Source organism: Oncorhynchus clarkii, chromosome 21, assembly GCF_045791955.1.
Source record: "Oncorhynchus clarkii lewisi isolate Uvic-CL-2024 chromosome 21, UVic_Ocla_1.0, whole genome shotgun sequence".
Taxonomy (NCBI): domain Eukaryota; kingdom Metazoa; phylum Chordata; class Actinopteri; order Salmoniformes; family Salmonidae; genus Oncorhynchus; species Oncorhynchus clarkii.
In genome coordinates, this window is record NC_092167.1 from 5,345,750 (window position 1) to 5,368,249 (window position 22,500).

Here is a 22,500-nt window from a genome sequence, read left to right on the forward strand (position 1 = left end):
TTCACCTAGTCTCTCTCTCTCTCTCTCTCTCTCTCTCGCTCTCTCTCTCTCTCACACACACACACACACACACACACACACACACACACACACACACACACACACACACACACACACACACACACACACACACACACACACACACACACACACACACGGTGACTTTCCCATCAATCAATCAGTCACTCCCTGCCATAGCTACATTTCCCACCGAACAGCAGGGCACCTGGGTAAGCAATGCTCTTCTTATGAAGACACTGTGTTGTCATCACACTGTATCTCAGTGTTCAGTAAAAATCCTCTCTGTCATTCTCTCGCTCTCTCCCTCTCTCTGTCTCTCTCCCCCCTTCCTCCCTCTCTACTGAGAGATTTCTGATCCCTGGGACCCACTTAGAATGGATAATTAGCAGCATGGGTGAGTTGTAGAGGATAGAGAGAGAGAGAAAATGACAGAGGGAGAGAGCAGGACACAGAGTGGGAAAGGTGTGGAGTAGAATGTGGAAACTATTGGCAGAGGCTGCAGTGATCTGGCAGAGACAGAGAGAAAAAGTGACAGAGAGAGGGGTGAGAGAGAAAAGAATGAGAGAGAGAGAGAGAGAGAGAGAGAGAGAGAGAGAGAGAGAGAGAGAGAGAGAGAGATTGTGTGTGTGTGTGTGTGTGTGTGTGGTGTGTGTGTGTGTGTGGAGGCCAGGAGAAGTCTTGAGCTCCCTGTCAGACTGAGAACACACAGACCTGGTGGGCGATTAGCCAGGCCTCCCTCCAACAGGCTTTTGTTTTATCCTCCACCTCACAGCCCTGCGCAAAGACTATCTCTCTTTCTCTCTTTCTCTCTCTCTCTCTCTCTCTCTCTCTCTGTCTCTCTCTCTCTCTCTCTGTCTCTCTATCTATCTCTCTCTCACTGTCTCTCTCTCTCTCTCTCTCTCTCTCGTTCTCCCCCTTCCTCCGTCCCTCTCCCCTCCCTCCCTCCCTCACACTCCATTCATTCTTCTCCATCTCTGTCCCTGGCTCTCTAGGTGTCTCTATCTCCCTCACCCTCCCTCTTCCCTCCCTCCCTTACACTCCCATCGCTCTTCTCCATCTCTCTCCCTGGCTTTTTCTGTGCCTCCCTCCCTCCCTCCCTGGCTCTTTCTAGGTGTCTCCCTCCCCCTCCCTCTCTCCCCTGGCTCTTTCTAGGTGTCTCCCTCCCGCCCTCTCTCTCCCTGGCTCTGTTCGTTCTGGAGCCAAGTCTCTGTTTCAGTGCTATTTGATACTATTTTGATGCCTATTCTCCCTGCCATTCATCCTGACAATATCGGTCAGTCCCCTTGTTCTTTTATTTGAGCTTTTAGTATTTAACATGTGTTAATATCCCCACGTCACTTTAGTACTTAACATGTGTTAACATCCCCACGTCACTTTTAGTATTTAACATGTGTTAATATCCTCACGTCACTTTTAGTATTTAACATGTGTTAATATCCCCACGTCACTTTTAGTATTTAACATGTGTTAATATCCCCACGTCACTTTTAGTATTTAACATGTGTTAATATTCCCACGTCACTTTTAGTATTTAGCATGTGTTAATATCCCCACGTCACTTTTAGTATTTAACATGTGTTAATATCCCCACGTCACTTTTAGTATTTAACATGTGTTAATATCCCCACGTCACTTTTAGTATTTAACATGTGTTAATATCCCCACGTAACTTTTAGTATTTAACATGTGTTAATATCCTCACGTCACTTTTAGTATTTAACATGTGTTAATATCCCCACGTCACTTTTAGTATTTAACATGTGTTAATATCCTCACGTCACTTTTAGTATTTAACATGTGTTAATATCCTCACGTCACTTTTAGTATTTAACATGTGTTAATATCCCCACGTCACTTTTAGTATTTAACATGTGTTAATATCCTCACGTCACTTTTAGTATTTAACATGTGTTAATATCCCCACGTCACTTTTTGTATTTAACATGTGTTAATATCCCCACGTCACTTTTAGTATTTAACATGTGTTAATATCCTCACGTCACTTTTAGTATTTAACATGTGTTAATATCCCCATGTCACTTTTAGTATTTAACATGTGTTAATATCCCCACGTAACTTTTAGTATTTAACATGTGTTAATATCCCCACGTCACTTTTAGTATTTAACATGTGTTAATATCCCCACGTCACTTTTAGTATTTAACATGTGTTAATATCCCCACGTGACTTTTAGTATTTAACATGTGTTAATATTCCCACGTCACTTTTAGTATTTAGCATGTGTTAATATCCCCACGTGACTTTTAGTATTTAACATGTGTTAATATTCCCACGTCACTTTTAGTATTTAGCATGTGTTAATATCCCCACGTGACTTTTAGTATTTAACATGTGTTAATATCCCCACGTCACTTTTAGTATTTAACATGTGTTAATATCCTCACGTCACTTTTAGTATTTAACATGTGTTAATATCCTCACGTCACTTTTAGTATTTAACATGTGTTAATATCCTCACGTCACTTTTAGTATTTAACGTGTTAATATCCCCACGTCACTTTTAGTATTTAACATGTGTTAATATCCCCACGTCACTTTTAGTATTTAACATGTGTTAATATCCCCACGTCACTTTTAACATGGGTTATTTTCACATTGACATGGTTGTGGTCTGGTTACAGTTGGGACTGCCAATGCCGTTGGAACTAGTGCCAATTACATGTGTCAATGAACATCTCTTAATAGTTCCATCCAATTCATCAGATAGATGCTGACAAACTCCTGCTCTCATCCAGCTCGTTAGGGGCCCGTTTGGCCAGGAAATCAACCTGGAGGGCTTTGATAGGTTTTAATATCATGAACACATATTTCATGGGTTTCCATGTCCCCCAGGGAGGTAGTGGGTAGAGGGTCCTCTGATGTGAAGGCATGTGTGGTGTTGTAGCACAATGCCACAGGCAGACAGGGGGAAGACAGGAGGGATGGAGGGAGAAAAGGATTTGATGCCCCCCTCGTTCACCTCAGACAACCCCAGAAGACATACAGTAGATAAAATGGCCCAATGTTGGGAAAATAAAGCTTTTGTGAATCTGAATATACACTAGCAGCTATGGATTCAAACAAATAGTGTTTATTCACATAACAAACGACATATCTGGGCGAGGGGAGCGTGTTCATGCTTTAGATTAGTGAGTTTTTACGTGGGGCTGTCTGCGGCCATTTTGGATTGACATTGTTTTCCATGTCAACAACATGAGCTGAAAAACGGAGTTCGCCGGGCAATGCAACATCACGTTATAGTCTGAGCAGCTCCTGCCTGGCCACTCCCATCGGTTACCCAATGACAACAAAGCCCGGCGTGGCCTCCGGCCTAGCTAGCTTTAGTGATTTATCTTTGTGCATACTAACAGGGGGCTCAGTCAGCGGGAGGCCTCTGCATCACGTCGCTCATTACAAAACATCAGCGGATTACCCAGATCGACTTCCTGAAATCCCTTCATTGGAATAATATAGTGAAATGCATCTATCCCAGGGTCGCCGCGAGGGGCCATCCCACTTGTCTGAGCAAAGTTGACATGTCATTGTCTTCGGCTTGGAGTGGTGGAGGGTTGGGGGGGAGTGTGTGTGTGCGTGTACGTTTATGTGTCTATGTGCGAGTGCACCCGCGCATGCGAGGCAAATCCATTAATTCGCAGTGACGTTGAACGTAGCGACAATCCCCGACCCCCAATCCCGAGGTTAATTAAATCCAAATTAAGCTCGTTAGGCGGACAGAAACACCTGCTTTTTAAAACAACAGTCAAACAAAAACATGTTGGGGAGAGATGTCATTAACGTGCCTATGCTAAATCCCCCCAGCTTTACTTGGGAGCTGGGGTTTTTGTCAGTCAACACAATGAGAAGAATCCTACTATTATCCCTGGGTCAATATTGACCACCAACACAAGTGTTAATTGGATCCTGAAACGCCAAGCTAAGTCTCACCTACTCTCGGAGCAGTTCAAAGAGATAATGAATATCTAATTATTATTTTTTTATTCCAGCTACGTTTATACACGTTGCATGTGCTTGAATCGCTCGGGGCAGAGATGGTGTTCTAATGTGGGATTCTAAATCATGGAGCATAAAACTCATCAAAAGAGGAAAACCCTCCCTGAGCTTGTTCCTGCTTGTCGTGGAGCGCCTGGCAACAGACATCAAGACAGGGATCTTCATCATGGATGCCCTGAGGGCCAGATTAACTACACAGTTCCTCCCCATGCTGCCCTACTGCCATACCTTCCATCAACACCACACAACCCATACACAGACAGACAGACAGACACACACACACACACACACACACACACACACACACACACACACACACACACACACACACACACACACACACACACACACACACACACACACACACACACACACATACACACATACACACACTCCCAAACACACACACACACATACACACACACACACCCTCAAGGCCGGTGTGGTGCCAGGGAGAGAATCCAGGTCTGTTGTGTAGCTCATCAAGCTACACAGTAAAGATGTCTAATTACAGTGAGTCCTGCTTCAAAGGGAAAAGGCCAGTGCCAATACTATTGATAATTCACATGAAATAAGCTGTCATTGGGAATAGGGCTGGGAAAAGGAAATGTTTCATTTTTATTAGATTTGGTGGGTCTGTAATCATCTTGTTGGGCGTGGAGGATAAGCATAGGAAGCCTGAGCCAGATATATCAGATTAAGTATGGTACTGTAGCTGACTCCTTTGCCTTATATGATGCAGGATATACAGTAAGTATGACCCTATCATAAAAACTGTATGTTTGATGGTTTATGGTTTATATGATCACTCACAGACTGTATTATTAAAGATATTCACAAGTGAACCAATGAGGACGCTACATCCTGAATCTCAATAGCCAATGAGACCATAATAATCATAATCAACTCATGTTTACACTTGACCCTTGACCTCTGAAATTACCTCTGGCTTCTTGACTCGTCCCTCCTGGAAGGAGCAGGTGCGTGGGTCGTGGGTGCAGTCATGTCTGTATTTACACCAGTGGCACTGGTAGGGGCTTCTCACACATGACAAACACCTGAGAGAGGAGAAGGAGAGAGTAGAAGGAGAGAGGAGTATGAGAGAGGAGAGAGGGGAAGGAGAGAGGAGAAGGAGGAAGTGAGAGGAGGAGAGAGGAGAAGAAGTAGGAGAGAGGAGAAGGAGAGAGGAGAGAGGAGAAAGAGAGAGGAGAAGAAGTAGGAGAGAGGAGAAGGAGAGAGGAGAGAGGCGTAGGAGAGAGGAGTGGGAGAGAGGAGAGAGGAGAGAGGAGTAGGAGAGAGGAGAGAGGAGAAGGAGAGAGGCGAGAGGCGAGAAAAGAAGGATGAGGAAAGAAGAGTAGGAGAGAGAGAGGAGAAGAAATAGGGGAGAGGAGAGAGGAGTTGGAGAGAGGGGAGATCAGAGAGGAGAGAGTAGGATAGAGGAGTAGGAGAAGGAGAGAGGAGAGAGGAGAAAGGAATAGGAGAGAGGAGACAGGAGAGAGGAGAAGGAGAAAGGAGAAGAATAAGGAGAAAGGAGTAGGATAAAGGAGAGAGGAGAGAGTTGAAGGAGAGAGGAGAGAGGAGAAGGAGAGTGAAGAACAGGAGAGAGGAGAGAGAGTGAGGAACAGGAGAAAGGAGAGAGGAGAGAGAGTGAGGAACAGGAGAGAGGAGAGAGACTATGACATTACTTTAATATTCTTTAGTTATGGGTATCAAACATCAATGATATGTTACAGTTTATAATGACATTTTCAACACTTCCTTTAAAAAAAAATTAATAAGCGTGTAATTCTGACTGTAACTGAGACTAGACATGTAGACTTACGACTTGTGGACGCTGCAGTTGTAGAAGACAAAGCTGGTGTTGGCGAAGACCAGGCCTGTCTCCTTGGACTTGAGGTAGAGCTGAACTATCTGGTGATCAGCTGGAGGGAGGGAGGGAGCATACAGAGAAAAACACTATGAGCAGGGTTAGACCACACCAACATATTAGATTACCTGGGATGTATTCACTAGCAAACAAACAGAACCAAACGGAACATAACGGGGAGAGACCTATCTGAATTTGTTGTACAGAAACGCTTGTTTTTGTTGTGAAATGTTTTCCGTTGCAAAACGTTTTTTAACTGTTTGCAAAGGTGTGCACTAATAATTACACCCCAGCGCACCTCAACCAATGGGAGGGGCTGACTGATTTTATGTCTATATCTACTATATCAGAGATGTACTGACTCTAGGATCTCTAGTCTGAATTATATATCTACTATTTCAGAGATGTACTGACCAGTATCTCTAATCTGAATTATATATCTACTATATCAGAGATGTACTGACCAGTATCTCTAGTCTGAATTATATATCTACTATATCAGAGATGTACTGACTCTAGGATCTCTAGTCTGAATTATATATCTACTATATCAGAGATGTACTGACCAGTATCTCTAATCTGAATTATATATCTACTATATCAGAGATGTACTGACTCTAGGATCTCTAGTCTGAATTATATATCTACTATATCAGAGATGTACTGACCAGTATCTCTAATCTGAATTATATATCTACTATATCAGAGATGTACTGACCAGTATCTCTAATCTGAATTATATATCTACTATATCAGAGATGTACTGACTCTAGGATCTCTAGTCTGAATTATATATCTACTATATCAGAGATGTACTGACTCTAGGATCTCTAGTCTGAATTATATATCTACTATATCAGAGATGTACTGACCAGTATCTCTAATCTGAATTATATATCTACTATATCAGAGATGTACTGACCAGTATCTCTAGTCTGAATTATATATCTACTATATCAGAGATGTACTGACTCTAGGATCTCTAGTCTGAATTATATATCTACTATATCAGAGATGTACTGACCAGTATCTCTAATCTGAATTATATATCTACTATATCAGAGATGTACTGACTAGGATCTCTAGTCTGAATTATTTATCTACTATATCAGAGATGTACTGACTCTAGGATCTCTAGTCTGAATTATATATCTACTATATCAGAGATGTACTGACTAGGATCTCTAGTCTGAATTATTTATCTACTATATCAGAGATGTACTGACTCTAGGATCTCTAGTCTGAATTATATATCTACTATATCAGAGATGTACTGACCAGTATCTCTAATCTGAATTATATATCTACTATATCAGAGATGTACTGACTAGGATCTCTAGTCTGAATTATTTATTTACTATATCAGAGATGTACTGACTCTAGGATCTCTAGTCTGAATTATATATCTACTATATCAGAGATGTACTGACTAGGATCTCTAGTCTGAATTATTTATCTACTATATCAGAGATGTACTGACTCTAGGATCTCTAGTCTGAATTATATATCTACTATATCAGATATATACTGACTCTAGGATCTCTAGGTTAATGGAGGGGTCTACAGAGACAGTCTGTCTGCTCCTGTTCTTCTGTCTGGTTTCCTAATGAAGGACTGTGTGTTAATGAAGGGGTCTACAGAGACAGTCTGTCTGCTCCTGTCCTTCTGTCTGGTTTCCTAATGAAGGACTGTGTGTTAATGGAGGTGTCTACAGAGACAGTCTGTCTGCTCCTGTCCTTCTGTCTGGTTTCCTAATGAAGGACTGTGTGTTAATGAAGTGGTCTACAGAGACAGTCTGTCGGCTCCTGTCCTTCTGTCTGGTTTCCTAATGAAGGACTGTGTGTTAATGGAGGGGTCTACAGAGACAGTCTGTCTGCTCCTGTCCTTCTGTCTGGTTTCCTAATGAAGGACTGTGTGTTAATGGAGGTGTCTACAGAGACAGTCTGTCTGCTCCTGTCCTTCTGTCTGGTTTCCTAATGAAGGACTGTGTGTTAATGGAGGTGTCTACAGAGACAGTCTGTCTGCTCCTGTCCTTCTGTCTGGTTTCCTAATGAAGGACTGTGTGTTAATGGAGGGGTCTACAGAGACAGTCTGTCTGCTCCTGTCCTTCTGTCTGGTTTCCTAATGAAGGACTGTGTGTTAATGGAGGTGTCTACAGAGACAGTCTGTCTGCTCCTGTCCTTCTGTCTGGTTTCCTAATGAAGGACTGTGTGTTAATGGAGGGGTCTACAGAGACAGTCTGTCTGCTCCTGTCCTTCTGTCTGGTTTCCTAATGAAGGACTGTGTGTTAATGGAGGTGTCTACAGAGACAGTCTGTCTGCTCCTGTCCTTCTGTCTGGTTTCCTAATGAAGGACTGTGTGTTAATGGAGGGGTCTACAGAGACAGTCTGTCTGCTCCTGTCCTTCTGTCTGGTTTCCTAATGAAGGACTGTGTGCTAATGGAGGTGTCTACAGAGACAGTCTGTCTGCTCCTGTCCTTCTGTCTGGTTTCCTAATGAAGGACTGTGTGTTAATGGAGGGGTCTACAGAGACAGTCTGTCTGCTCCTGTCCTTCTGTCTGGTTTCCTAATGAAGGACTGTGTGTTAATGGAGGTGTCTACAGAGACAGTCTGTCTGCTCCTGTCCTTCTGTCTGGTTTCCTAATGAAGGACTGTGTGTTAATGGAGGGGTCTACAGAGACAGTCTGTCTGCTCCTGTCCTTCTGTCTGGTTTCCTAATGAAGGACTGTGTGCTAATGGAGGTGTCTACAGAGACAGTCTGTCTGCTCCTGTCCTTCTGTCTGGTTTCCTAATGAAGGACTGTGTGTTAATGGAGGTGTCTACAGAGACAGTCTGTCTGCTCCTGTCCTTCTGTCTGGCTTCCTAAGGAAGGACTGACTCCATGTTTAATTCAACAGGCCGACATAGACATCTCCTCCCCCAAAGACAGGAAGAGAAACTTGTCGTCTCCCTCCCTCTCTCTGTCACTCTTGTCTTCTTTTACCCTTCTTCGCTGCCTCTCTCTGTCGCTCCGGTCTTCGTCTCCGTTCCCTCTCTCTTCTCTCTGTCACTCCCGCTCTCTCTCTTTCCCTCTTTCCCTTTGTGTTCCTCCTGTCTTCCTATCCCTCCTCTCTCTCTCCCCTCTCTCTCTCTTGCTCGCTCTCTCTCTAACAAAAGGGGTGAATCGTTCATCAATCACGGTAAAGTGTGGCTGACAATGAATCTGTCCTAATTAGAGCACCTAAATGTTACCTTGATGCCTGCTAGGCTGCTATCACTAGCTCACTACCCCCTCCCTGCAGGGCCCCTCGGCCTCTCTCTCTCTGACACTGCCTGAACAAGATGGCTGCCTAATGAGGCACTCCATCCCTATCCATTAGTGTGGTGTTTCCTAAAGGACAAAATACACAGACGTGTGTGTGTGTGTGTGTGTGTGTGTGTGTGTGTGTGTGTGTGTGTGTGTGTGTGTGTGTGTGTGTGTGTGTGTGTGTGCGCGTGCGTGTGTGTGTAAGAAGTGGTGTGGTAATTAGTAACCTTGCCTGAAGACTTGTGTCAGCTCATCGACCTAACGCCTTTAGCTCAGCAGCCTAACACAGTCTTGCTCCATGCAGCCAAGTCAGGTTTAATCTCAGACAGTCACATACATGGTAACATGTTACTGCGGCATCAACAGCTTTTTGGGGAGGCAGGGTAGCCTAGTGGTTAGAGCGTTGAACTAGTAACCGGAAGGTTAGCGAATGTCTTTTAAATAGTTTTCTCTACATCAGACTTCATAGTGAATGAACAGGAGCTGGAGAGAAAGCTAGCCTAATGTAAAGGTCGTCATTGAAAATAAAAATGTGTTCTTAACTGACTTGCCTGGTTAAATAAAGCTAAATAAATAAATGACATGATGTTCATTTGGCATAACACTGAACACATGTTCCTAATTCCCCTGAGTACCCTTTACTCTATCAGTTATACATCTGTGCATAGGTTGTGTGTGTGTGTGTGTGTGTGTGTGTGTGTGTGTGTGTGTGTGTGTGTGTGTGTGTGTGTGTGTGTGTGTGTGTGTGTGTGTGTGTGTGTGTGTGTGTGTGTGTGTATGTATGTATGTGTGTGTGTGTGTGTGTGTGTATGTGTGTGCAACAGGATGTGTGTGTATGTCAGTGTGTGTGAAGGGTTAGGTAAAGGTATTGTGTATAAGTAGGTGAGTGGGCGTGTCTGTTTCGTGTGTGTGTGTGTGTGTGTAATTGAGTCCGGGTTTGGTGTGAAGGTGTAATAGCCCATGTACACTGTAAGTGCCCCCTCCCCCGTACTGTAAGTGTGTCCCCCTCTGTACTGTAAGCAGGGGTTTAGTGTGTGTTAGGCCTCAGTGGGTCCCTCAGCCCTGTAATTTCATGGTGGCCTGCTTGCCCCGCTCCCAATACTTATAGGTGTTATTATTCATGCCATGCTGTACACAATCCCACCGTTGGGCTCTCACCCATCTGAGGCCACTGCCAAAAAGCCAGTCATCTGCTAATTTAGCTAGTGTATGGTTATCCTAGGCTGAGTCCCAAATGGCACCCTATTCCCTATGTAGTGCACTACTTTTGACCAGGCTCTGGCCAAAAGCACTACATAGAGAAACGGGTGGCATTCAGGCAGCCTCAACATCAACAATAACAATGAAAGTGTCCATGTGAATGGCCTTTCTCTCTCTTCTAAGGCCTTTAGTCCTTCCCACCTTTACATTAGGCCAGCAGATTTCTCTCCAGCTCCTGTTCATTCACTACGAAGACTGATGTAGAGAAAACTATTTCAAAGACATTCGCTAAATGTGGTAAACAAATAAACATCTGCAGAGTATTGGTAGGAGGAATAATTCAGGGGGTTTTCTTCCTCTTTTCTCTTTAGCAGGATTAGCGTTGTGCCACCGTGAACCAACAGCTAGCGGTAGTGCTCCCTTACTACTTTTGAGGAGGCGGTAGCTTAGCCAACGTGAAGCAGCAGCTAGCGTTAGTGCTCCCTTACTACTTTTGAGGAGGCGTTAGCTTAGCCAACGTGAAGCAGCAGCTAGCGTTAGTGCTCCCTTACTACTTTTGAGGAGGCGTTAGCTTAGCCAACGTGAAGCAGCAGCTAGCGTTAGTGCTCCCTTACTACTTTTGAGGAGGCGTTAGCTTAGCCAACGTGAAGCAGCAGCTAGCGTTAGTGCTCCCTTACTACTTTTGAGGAGGCGTTAGCTTAGCCAACGTGAAGCAGCAGCTAGCGTTAGTGCTCCCTTACTACTTTTGAGGAGGCGGTAGCTTAGCCAACGTGAAGCAGCAGCTAGCGTTAGTGCTCCCTTACTACTTTTGAGGAGGCGTTAGCTTAGCCAACGTGAAGCAGCAGCTAGCGTTAGTGCTCCCTTACTACTTTTGAGGAGGCGTTAGCTTAGCCAACGTGAAGCAGCAGCTAGCGTTAGTGCTCCCTTACTACTTTTGAGGAGGCGTTAGCGTAGCCAACGTGAAGCAGCAGCTAGCGTTAGTGCTCTCTTACTACTTTTGAGGGGGCGTTAGCTTAGCCAACGTGAAGCAGCAGCTAGTGTTAGTGCTCCCTTACTACTTTTGAGGAGGCGGTAGCTTAGCCAACGTGAAGCAGCAGCTAGCGTTAGTGCTCCCTTACTACTTTTGAGGAGGCGTTAGCTTAGCCAACGTGAAGCAGCAGCTAGCGTTAGTGCTCCCTTACTACTTTTGAGGAGGGGTTAGCTTAGCCAACGTGAAGCAGCAGCTAGCGTTAGTGCTCCCTTACTACTTTTGAGGCAGCGTTAGCTTAGCCAACGTGAAGCAGCAGCTAGCGTTAGTGCTCCCTTACTACTTTTGAGGAGGCGTTAGCGTAGCCAACCTGAAGCAGCAGCTAGCGTTAGTGCTCTCTTACTACTTTTGAGGGGGCGTTAGCTTAGCCAACGTGAAGCAGCAGCTAGTGTTAGTGCTCCCTTACTACTTTTGAGGAGGCGGTAGCTTAGCCAACGTGAAGCAGCAGCTAGCGTTAGTGCTCCCTTACTACTTTTGAGGAGGCGTTAGCTTAGCCAACGTGAAGCAGCAGCTAGCGTTAGTGCTCCCTTACTACTTTTGAGGAGGCGTTAGCTTAGCCAACGTGAAGCAGCAGCTAGCGTTAGTGCTCCCTTACTACTTTTGAGGAGGCGTTAGCGTAGCCAACGTGAAGCAGCAGCTAGTGTTAGTGCTCCCTTACTACTTTTGAGGAGGCGTTAGCGTAGCCAATGTGAAGCAGCAGCTAGCGTTAGCACTCCCCTGCTTCTTTTGAGGCGCGGCAGCGTCTTCATTATCTCCACATGGAGACGTCTGGGTATTATGAAAGATTACCAGTCCTCCAGGCAGCTGCCCAGATGTGTGCACTTTTCAATTATACCTGGGTTAACCAACCACGTCGAGGAGGAGAGAAGCGAGGGATGAGAGAGGGACAAGAAAGCTTAGCTCGGAGAATGAATGCTGTCAAAAGCGTTTTCTGGCAGCGGGATTCATTTTTAACCGCTCCTCCCCTTCACTTTGCCTTCGAAATGAGTCCCGGAGAGGTGGAGTGATCTGCCCGCGCTCAGGGCTGTTGGGGTCCCACATGTCTCTGTCAGCATACCTCCTCGGTGAGAGAGTAAATAAATAAACGCTCTGTAATGACAGTTGATTGGGTGACTAAACACGTTCTAGGGCGCTGCTCCGAGGGCTTCCTGGCTACGATGGGTAACAGGGAACGTAAGCCCTCGTAACCCCAGACCACACGAAGACCCAAATGAGACGCAAATCAGTTCCCACATTTAGCAGGTCCCTGGCTTAATGAGTTAGTGTTTTTGCTTCATACTTAAACTAGTTAGTGTTTTGGCTTCATCAGTAACACCTCCAGAAGCGTCAATACACTCATGTAAACCACGTAAAAATAAATACAAATAAATAACATACTCAAAAGCAAAACCGAGCTCTTTGATTGGTCTGTAATCAGTCAGGTATCTTATGCTACAGACCTTTGTCTACGATAATGCGAGGCACCTCCTTCTCGGCAGGCGAGCTGCACCTGATGCGGTTCCCCTCCACCAGACCGTCCATCTCAGCCAGGTCCTCAAAGGTACAGTTGACCCCTGCAGACAACTCTGGGACGTTATGGGCCTCCAGGATCAGCTGTGGAGAGAAGACAGAGGGGGGTTACATATGGCATCAGGGGAGAAGAGCGGAGTAGAGGGAGGGGGTGGAACGGTCCTTTGTGGCTCAGTCAGTAGAGCATGGCGCTTTCAACGCCAGGGATGTGGGTTTGATTCCCACGGGGGATCAGTAGGAAAATATATGCACTCACTACTGTAAGTATCTCTGGATGAGAGCGTCTGCTAAATGACTCAAATGGCGTGAGAATTGGGAGATATTCCATTAGTAGAATTGGGAGATATTCCATTAGTAGAATTGGGAGATATTCCATTAGTAGAATTGGGAGATATTCCATAACTGAGTAGCAGTTCACCCTACATCACATCACACATCAGTATAGGCTCTGGTGTCCCAAATAGCACCCTGATCCCTATGTAGAGCACTACTGTTGATCAGGTGGCCCATATGGCTTAGTTCAAAAGCAGTGCACTATATAGGAAAAAGGCTGGCATTTGGGACTCAGCCTATATTAGCACATCACAACAGAAACATCAACATGACAGGATGTCTTCAGAGAGGCAGGAAGTCTTTCCTGTCCAGAGGACCATCTACGGCTCTCGCTGACTCACCCATCCATCAACTCATTCTGACATGAATACCTTTTCAATGGACATGAGAGAGAAAGAGAGAGAGCGTGAAGGAGAGGGAGAGAGAGTGAAAGAGAGAAAGTGAAGGAGAGGGAGAGAGAGTAAAGGAGAGAGAGTGAAGGAAAGGGAGAGAGAGAGTGAAAGAGAGAAAGTGAAGGAGAGGGAGAGAGAGTGAAAGAGAGAACGTGAAGGAGAGGGAGAGCGAGTGAAGGAGAGGTAGAGAGAGTGAAAGAGAGAGTGAAGAAGAGGGAGAGAGATAGAAACAAAAAGACAAGGAGAGAAGAAGACAGCAGGACATGTTTGTTGAGCATCAGCTCTGTGTTTTACAAAGGCTGCTGGCGATTCTTTGACTGTTTGTCATCTGGTGAACAGTTGGAGGCCAATGCCCTCCTTGCTCTGTCCCCCTGGGCTACCCACCATGCCCTGCGGCAGGCCGCGCCAATTTCACATCCCACTTCTACGAGTACATGTCCATGAGAGAGAGGGAGGGAGGGGGGAAGGAGGGAGGGAGGGGATGAGCTAGGTGGAAAGGGAGAGGAGGAAGGTGAGAGGAAATTAGGTATGGGGGGGGGGGGGGCAGAAATGAAGGGAAGAAAGAGGCAGGATGAGAAAAGGAAGGAGAGAAAGAAAGAAACAGTGAAACAAGTATGCAAGCAGGCAGGAGGGAGGGAGGGAATGAGGAAGAGAAGGATGTAGATTCCTGTTGTTGATAGTGCTGAGTAAACTGCCCTCCTCTCTAAAGAGCAGAGGATGAGTGGGGGGGGGGGGGTACTTGACGAGTAGAAAAATAGTCCTTGAACAAGTCAGAAAGGGGGAGAAAAATATGAATGGGTCAAGACCAAAGTATAAATATTGAGGTGGCAAATAGAGGAGGCCTTGCATCCATTCTGCTGTTGGCCGCAGCACATTTCTAATACGGAGCCAGAGAAGCTCCTGTACGATGTGAGACGGGCTGACCTGCACTGTTTTTATATTGCTGTTTAGTGTTTAATGAAAAGTCTGTCGCTGGGCACCGAACAGATACAGGAGCTTCCCTATTACTGTAGAGGAGCCACACGCAGCCAGGGTCGGAGACACAGCCCTCTTCCCACTTCATTTCTTTCTCCTTTTAAGGAGCAATGTGGCGCAAGTTTTCTTCAATTACATTTGGAGCAGTCGCGGCCCTAACCCGAGCCGCCCGGGCCTAAACATGGAGTAGGAAAATAAGCTGTGTTCCGTGTCAATTGAATCACACACACACATGGAGAGAAATAGGTTCTCGCGCCTCTCCTTAATAATACACTGCGTCTCGCGTGGAGGCTATGATGTGATAGATCGTATTGGCTTGGGTTGCCATAGTGACATAAAGAGGAGGATGTTGATCTGGGGGTGGTTCATTTAGATGCATACTGTACATGCCTCCTTGATTTGTATCACATGTGGCAGATTATGACAGCTGAATATATGATGCATTATACTGTAATAACACATGGTATGACACATCTTGGTATGACACATCTTATGACTGTCATCCACTGAAAACAGAGTGTGAGATTCCATATGCCTTTTGGAATCCTACTACAATGTGTGAATACATCTATTGTCACAAGCTGTGAGCATATTTGAATTCTCATTGTAGTGAGAGACAAGCAGCCTGGTGACAAGTCATTATCTTCTCTTCTCTGTCTGGAGGCATGTGAATACAGCAATATACTTGTAATAACACTAACAGTAGAGTCCAGACCTCCTCTGTGAAGCTATTAGAATTGTGTTTTATCTCAACAGGGAGCGATCTGGTCAGTTTACTAGCACCTGCTCTAGGAAGTCTTTATAGGATGGCTGTTATATCTACAGACAACAGCCCCAGAGACACTCCAAAACAACCGCAAGAGGAAAAGCTAATGGGCAAATGAAGAAGAAAAGCAGATCAATGCTTTTATGAGAGAGAAACTCCTCTGTAGAGGGCTCCAGCTTATCTTTTTAAACTAATATTTAATAACTAAAAGGTCAAGGACTGGCCCTGCCTGCCCGCCCAGTCTCACCAATCAATTGGATGGGAGATCTGTTGCATAGAGAAAGGTTAAACACTCTCAGAACGCCAAGGCAGAGTGTGTGTGTGTGTGTGTGTGTGTGTGTGTACACACACTCTCGCTCTCCATGATTATTATTATTATTACACCCATGGAGCTGAATGTTCAGACAGTACCCTGAGAGTAGTATCTGTACATGACCTTACCCTTCCTGATTTACGTTTATATACTTGGCCAGCAGAGATTAAAAGCAATCTCATATCCCCATTACGTATAAAATGGGATTGAAATGATACCGTAGATTGTTGGTATTCAAAGTTGGGGGGGGAACTGCAGTGGGGTCGCAAAATAAATATCAATTTTTTTGGGTGTGGGGGGCACAGATTAATGAGATCATTTGAAAAATTCCATTTATTTGATTAAGACATGAAAATGTAATGAATTGAAGTTACTTGTGGGTGTAAAAATCTAATTTAAGGTTGTGTCATTATTTTGGGGGTGGGGTCATGATAAATTATCACAAAAATAATGGGGTCCCCAGAAATTCCGACGGATAAAATGGGGTCCCAGCTGAAAAAGTCTGAATACCACTGTCATAGATGGACAGGTGGATGCAGTGTGTTGCATTTACTGGTGTACTGATCTACAGTCTAGTCCTACAGAACACACATATCCAGCCAAGCACATGAAAATGGAATTTAGTTCCAAGCATGAACATAGCTAAAGAGACCTGGTGGACATTATTCTGTCGTCACCAGTGTCTGCCGTCTGGTGTCTGCCGTCTGGTGTCTGCCGTCTGTTATTCTGCCGTCTCCCCTATCCGCCAAAAACACCAGTCCACTTCTTATTCACCATAAACCGTTGGTGGTGTGATTCTACAGAGAGGGTTTGGCTAGTGTCCTGGGGAGTGTTTGTGTACTGTGTATCTGATTGGCGCCTGGTGGGTGGCGCCAGGATTACACAGGGAGAAAGAGGGAAAGGCTACGGCCTGCTTTGATGGGTTTACTGACACGACACAACACAGGTGGAGAGAGGAGAGAGTACACACACACACGCACACACACACGCACACACAGCGTCCCTCAAAGGAGCTGCCCAGATCAGCAAGACTCATACAGTCATACAGTGACCTTAGACAGCAGAGGTGTTAAGACAGCAGACTGACCAATAGACACCTCTAGTGTGGAGGGAGAGGTGTTAAGACAGCAGACTGACCAGTAGACACCTCTAGTGTGGAGGGAGAGGTGTTAAGACAGCAGACTGACCAGTAGACACCTCTAGTGTGGAGGGAGAGATGTTAAGACGGCAGACTGACCAGTAGACACCTCTAGTGTGGAGGGAGAGGTGTTAAGACATCAGACTGACCATTAGACACCTCTAGTGTGGAGGGAGAGGTGTTAAGACTGCAGGCTGACCAGTAGACACCTCTAGTGTGGAGGGAGAGGTGTTAAGAAAGCAGACTGACCAGTAGACACCTCTAGTGTGGAGGGAGAGGTGTTAAGACAGCAGACTGAGCAGTAGACACCTCTAGTGTGGAGGGAGAGGTGTTAAGACAGCAGACTGACCAGTAGACACCTCTAGTGTGGAGGGAGAGGTGTTAAGACAGCAGACTGAGCAGTGTGGAGGGAAAGGTGTTAAGACAGCAGACTGACCAGTAGATACCTCTAGTGTGGAGGGAGAGGTGTTTAGTGCCAGCAACACAACACAATCCCAGCTGATTCCATACACAATATCAGATCAGCTGGTAGGGTATGCTGTATCTCTATATAATACCCACCCAGTGGGCAAAACAGAGTGAAATTATGTCATTATTATAACCAGTGTTATGTTCACTACGATGTCATTGAAAATCTCCCTCTAGGGAGGTTTTCAGTAGCCTTGTACGAACCATCCTGATCTCGCGAGCTTCCATTCTGTTCCAGTGAAGCGAGACCAGGATGGTGCGTACGAGGCCAGGTTTTTAGTGCCAGCAAAACAGCATCACCCCAGTGATTCCATGAACAATATCAGAGCAGCAGCTACACAGCGTCTATATAACCCCCAGTATCACTGATCATTACGCAGAAGTCTGTGGAAGCCTGGAAGCCAACGATAATAACGCGTTGTCTAGATAGACAGAGACAGAACACAGCTGCAATATACAGATGATTAGATGATGGCTAGGTGGCATGAGGTAATGCTAGGGGAAACCCTGGCCTTGATGGACAGATCTGTAAGGACCTGTGACATGTGAGGGGATAATTACGTTATGGCCATTGGCTAAAGATGATTCCCCAGGCTTAACCGTGTTAGTGAGGCGCAACATCAATACCTTCAACTATGACATGGTTCATTGGACCACTAAAACGGTTGGGCGCCTCCTGTTTTTTTCCTAATCTGATTTTTCCGATGTGACCGCTCATTCAGTCATCGGATGCAATACCAGATGATGGTATATTGTATACTGATAGGGTTTCTGGTCACCATAGTAACTGTAAGCCTACTAAAATGCAATAATATCGGTCATTGTGCCAGACACTTCTTTTTCATTTTAGACTGGTCAGGTTCAGTGGGGCACGAAATGAGAGAAAACATTTCCGAACGGAGGAGGCGCTATCTGAAGATGTCCAATAAGAATGGCAATATTACATTTTTCCGTCTCAAAAGGTTTTCTGTTTCCGTGCCTAGTGGACAGGACCAAGGAGGAAGCAGTGTTTTGAACACACTTTGACCGTGCGAAGTGGTCACCACTCACCGTGACGCTGAACTGGGACACGGAGATGTTGCTGGGGTGGACGCTGAGGCGGACGCACTGCTTGATGTCCCAAGCGAACCGCCGGGGCTCGGCCGAGCGCTCGCAGTTCTCCTTCCTGGTGCACCTGTGGGAACACAAAGTAACAGAGGGGGGAGGTTATTCACCGTAACACCCGTCGCAGCCTTCAGTCAACCCCATTGGAGCCTCGTTCACATGGCTTGTCCCACCTGCTAAGCGCCTGGGAAACCAGAAGAATGTTAGTTACCTGTGTGAAAGAAGTGGAAATACCTGGGGTGATATTAATACGGAGACATTCATCATATTTCTACCAGAGCTTTATCCACGGATACTCGCCATTCACTGTGACTGGACAACCCTAAAACAATGGCCGCCTCTATTTGTGGAAGTGGAGCTGCTCTGTTGGGAGAAGGGGGACAGGCTCTGTCTTTGTGAGGCCATCTTAATGAGGGCCATTCATGGGCAGTGCCAAGTGCAGGTGGGGGGCGGGGATGGGGAGCAAGGGATGGATTACCCCCCTCTTAATCCAGGGCCAGGTGGTCTAATCCATTCCCATTATATTATGTGGGTTGGTAAATAGACTTAACTCCCTCTTTCTCTCTGCTTTTGTCCCTGGGAGAATTGTGTAGTTCACGTTTCCACACACTAGTATCTGTTGACAGTGGGCCGCTGCCTCTGGTTTACATTCCCAAAGCCACAGCATTACTAAGAACATCTAAACGGCTGTATTATTTCAGCAGCAGGTATAGGGAACGCCTCTAACTCCCATGAGACAGTCACATAGATATTCACACAGAGAGGCTGGGAACATTGGCAAACCTGGGTAAAGAGTACAGACACCTGGGTAAAGTAGAAAGTAAAGAAAGTATGGATATACTCTCACAAAACTTTATATCAACTACCAAAAGACCATTGTACTGTACCTACCACTCCGCGGCCCGACGCTCCACTATAACCCCTAACCTCCTCCTCCATTAAATCCCCGTAAAACCTATTCAGTTTAATCCTCGTTGATTTAAACAAAGTTCTCAAGCAATTAACAGCAAATCCCACAGAGAGCCAAAGTCCTCAGAGAGAATGATAGAAGGGACTTCTGGGAGGCTGGATGACGGCTGAGATACAGTAATACCTTCCGCAGTAGAAGCTTTTCATCGGGGGGATGAGATGTGTCTGCATTGTGAAGTTTTAAGCGACCTAGCGTGGAGAAAAGAAGCCGGCAGACAGAATGGAAGAAGAAGAAGTAATCTGCTTCGGAGTGAAAGAAGAGAGAGAGAAGAGAGAACAGAAGAGAGGAGATTTAGGGAAGGCAACAATCATTCAGAGGCTTTTCAATAGTCTTTTTCTCAGCTCCTCTGCTAAGCAGGTCTGAGAAGGCTTTAACCAGAGAGCTTCCCTTTGTGTTCTGCATCAGGCCTCCTGTTCCCCATTGTACTGCTGATTTAATAAACCCCACAGTACACAAAACCCCAGAGAGAATACAGTTATACACTCCCACACACACACCTGAGTGCCTGTACCTGCATGGGTGTTGTATGTATTTGATTCAGTATTGATGTGTTTGGAGTGGGTGTGTTGGCTACGGGTTGGTTCTCGCCACCCGTGTCTACGTGTGTCTATGCGTGAGCGTGCGTGAGAGAAGAAGATGAGTGAGACAGAGAGGTAAATAAGGGTACCATGCAGAGCGATGTAGGGGGAGGGAACCAATCCTGTTGCCTGGTGGCTCAGGAGAGAAATCTCTATTTCATGCTGTTAACTCACCTGCCAGAAGCCTTTTCTAAAACATCACACGTGTCAAATCTAACAACTTCTCTCTCTTCCTTCTCCTTCTTTCCTTCAGTTTGTGATTAGAGGGAACCTGAATGAATAATGTGATACCCCCCCCCCCCCGAAACCACCCGGTAATGGTACGGTCCGACCACAGAGGGCACTTTGGCTAGCGGTGCAGTCACAATCAATAGAGGGGGTTCTCAGGGTTGCCATTTTAGGGTCTGAAAGCTATGGGGCAGCATGTGTCTGTGAAATCTGACATGGATCCCTTTGACACTTGTGGGATAGTGCACTTTAATTTAATAGGGCACTGCTTTTAGGAGTCATAAACAAGGGCGCTCGTAATGCCCTGAGGGCGTTTCATGACATCATCTCTGTGGGACTCGCAGGCCGTCTGTAAATGGCAGGGCCTGTAGAGACGCTGACAGTGGCAGGACAGACTGTAGAGATCTACTTTGATGTCTTCACAATGACATGTTCATAACTCTGCCTGAAAACACAGGAAGCATTAGAGAGAGAGAGAGAGTGAGATACAGAGAGAGAGAGAGACGGAGAGAGACAGAGAGAGAGAGAGAGAGAGAGAGAGAGAGAGAAAGAGAGAGAGAGACAGAGAGAGACAGAGAGAGAGAGAGAGAGAGAGAGAGAGAGAGAGAGAGAGAGAGAGAGAGAGAGAGACAGAGAGAGACAGAGAGAGAGAGAGAGAGAGAGAGAGAGAGACAGAGAGAGAGAGAGAGAGAGAGAGAGAGAGAGAGAGAGAGAGAGAGAGAGAGAGATAATTGAGGATGTTTATTGTATGTTCTCTGAGTACTTGTGTTGAGCATGCATAGTTGAGTGTGTATCTTTCTGCAAGTTTGTTTTGTGTTGTACCAAGATGTGGACATGATTAGGCATCTGATAGATATGGTGCTGCCATTTGATGAGTGATCATCAGAGCACCTGACAGGTTGGGCTCATTAATACATTATCATTAGTGAAGTAAATCAGTCCATTAGAAGAGCTGGGTGGGAATTTGTTTTTCTCGTAATGCAAATGAGCCGTGGAACATGGAGGAATACGTTGGGAATATTGAAGATCAATCATACCTGGAGTGATCTCAAACTGCTCCACCAACTTTCCCTCCCTCCCTCTCTTTCTTTCTTTCTTTCTTTCTTTCTTTCTTTCTTTCTTTCTTTCTTTCTTTCTTCCCTCCCTCCCTCCCTCCCTCCCTCCCTCCCTCCCTCCCTCACTCCCTCTCTTTTCCTCTCTATCTCTCTGACTCTAGCCACCTCTTCTCTGTAACACACTGGCTTATATTCACTGCATATGAAGGTTGTAGGGAATTCAATTGCCACATAAAAAATAATAAAATTTGGCCCTTTTCACATTTTGCTTATTGAAATGTGTGTGTTGGAGCCTCCAGCCTCTGTACTTGTGCAACAGTAACTGTAACTCATTCCATAGGACAAAATAACACAATGAAAACGTCTAATAACCTACAGCACTCCGAACAGGGACAATGGCTGGACTTGAAGGGCAGATGGCTAGGGGTAAGGTATCAGGCCTGTCCATGAATAATGGTGTCATGGCTTTACACGTCTAGCTATCTTTTAAACTTCTCACGAAAGATTTGATAAGAAGCTAAACTAACTGGGTGAGATGAAAGAAATCATGATTACTAATGATTACTAATGATTACTAATGATTACCCTTCAGATCTGGCTTAACTTGGCTTTGACTCTATGGCTGCGTTTACACCGATAGCCAAATTCTGATCTGTTGCCCACTCATTTGCAAAAGATCTGATCTGATTGGGGGGGGGGGGGGCTATACTGAGACTGGAAACTGATTTCTCTGACTTTAGGGTACAGCTATCCATGATGACTTTAGGGTACAGCTATCCATGATGACTTTAGGGTACAGCTATCCATGATGACTTTAGGGTACAGCTATCCATGATGACTGTAGGGTACAGCTATCCATGATGACTTTAGGGTACAGCTATCCATGATGACTTTAGGGTACATCTATTCATGATGACTTTAGGGTACAGCCATCCATGATGACTTTAGGGTACATCTATCCATGATGACTTTAGGGTACAGCTATCCATGATGACTTTAGGGTACAGCTATCCATGATGACTTTAGGGTACAGCTATCCATGATGACTTTAGGGTACAGCTATCCATGATGACATTAGGGTACAGCCATCCATGATGACTTTAGGGTACATCTATCCATGATGACTTTAGGGTACATCTATCCATGATGACTTTAGGGTACATCTATCCATGATGACTTTAGGGTACAGCTATCCATGATGACTTTAGGGTACAGCTATCCATGATGACTTTAGGGTACATCTATCCATGATGGTCTGTC

General features: G+C 45.4%; 1 protein-coding gene across 1 annotated transcript in view; it reads right to left on the reverse strand.

Moving 5' to 3' along the window:
• Positions 1 to 4,653: 4,653 nt before the first annotated feature.
• LOC139379570 (plexin-A4-like) overlaps positions 4,654 to 22,500 on the reverse strand; it is a 98,918-nt gene continuing 81,071 nt past the window's right edge. The window contains exons 4-7 of the mRNA XM_071122384.1: positions 18,356 to 18,479; positions 12,851 to 13,004; positions 5,855 to 5,954; positions 4,654 to 5,090 (exon numbers count right to left, since the gene is read on the reverse strand). Of these exons, the coding sequence (XP_070978485.1) occupies positions 4,946 to 5,090; positions 5,855 to 5,954; positions 12,851 to 13,004; positions 18,356 to 18,479 (523 nt within the window). The 3' untranslated portion in view covers positions 4,654 to 4,945. The remainder of the gene's footprint in view (positions 5,091 to 5,854; positions 5,955 to 12,850; positions 13,005 to 18,355; positions 18,480 to 22,500) is intronic.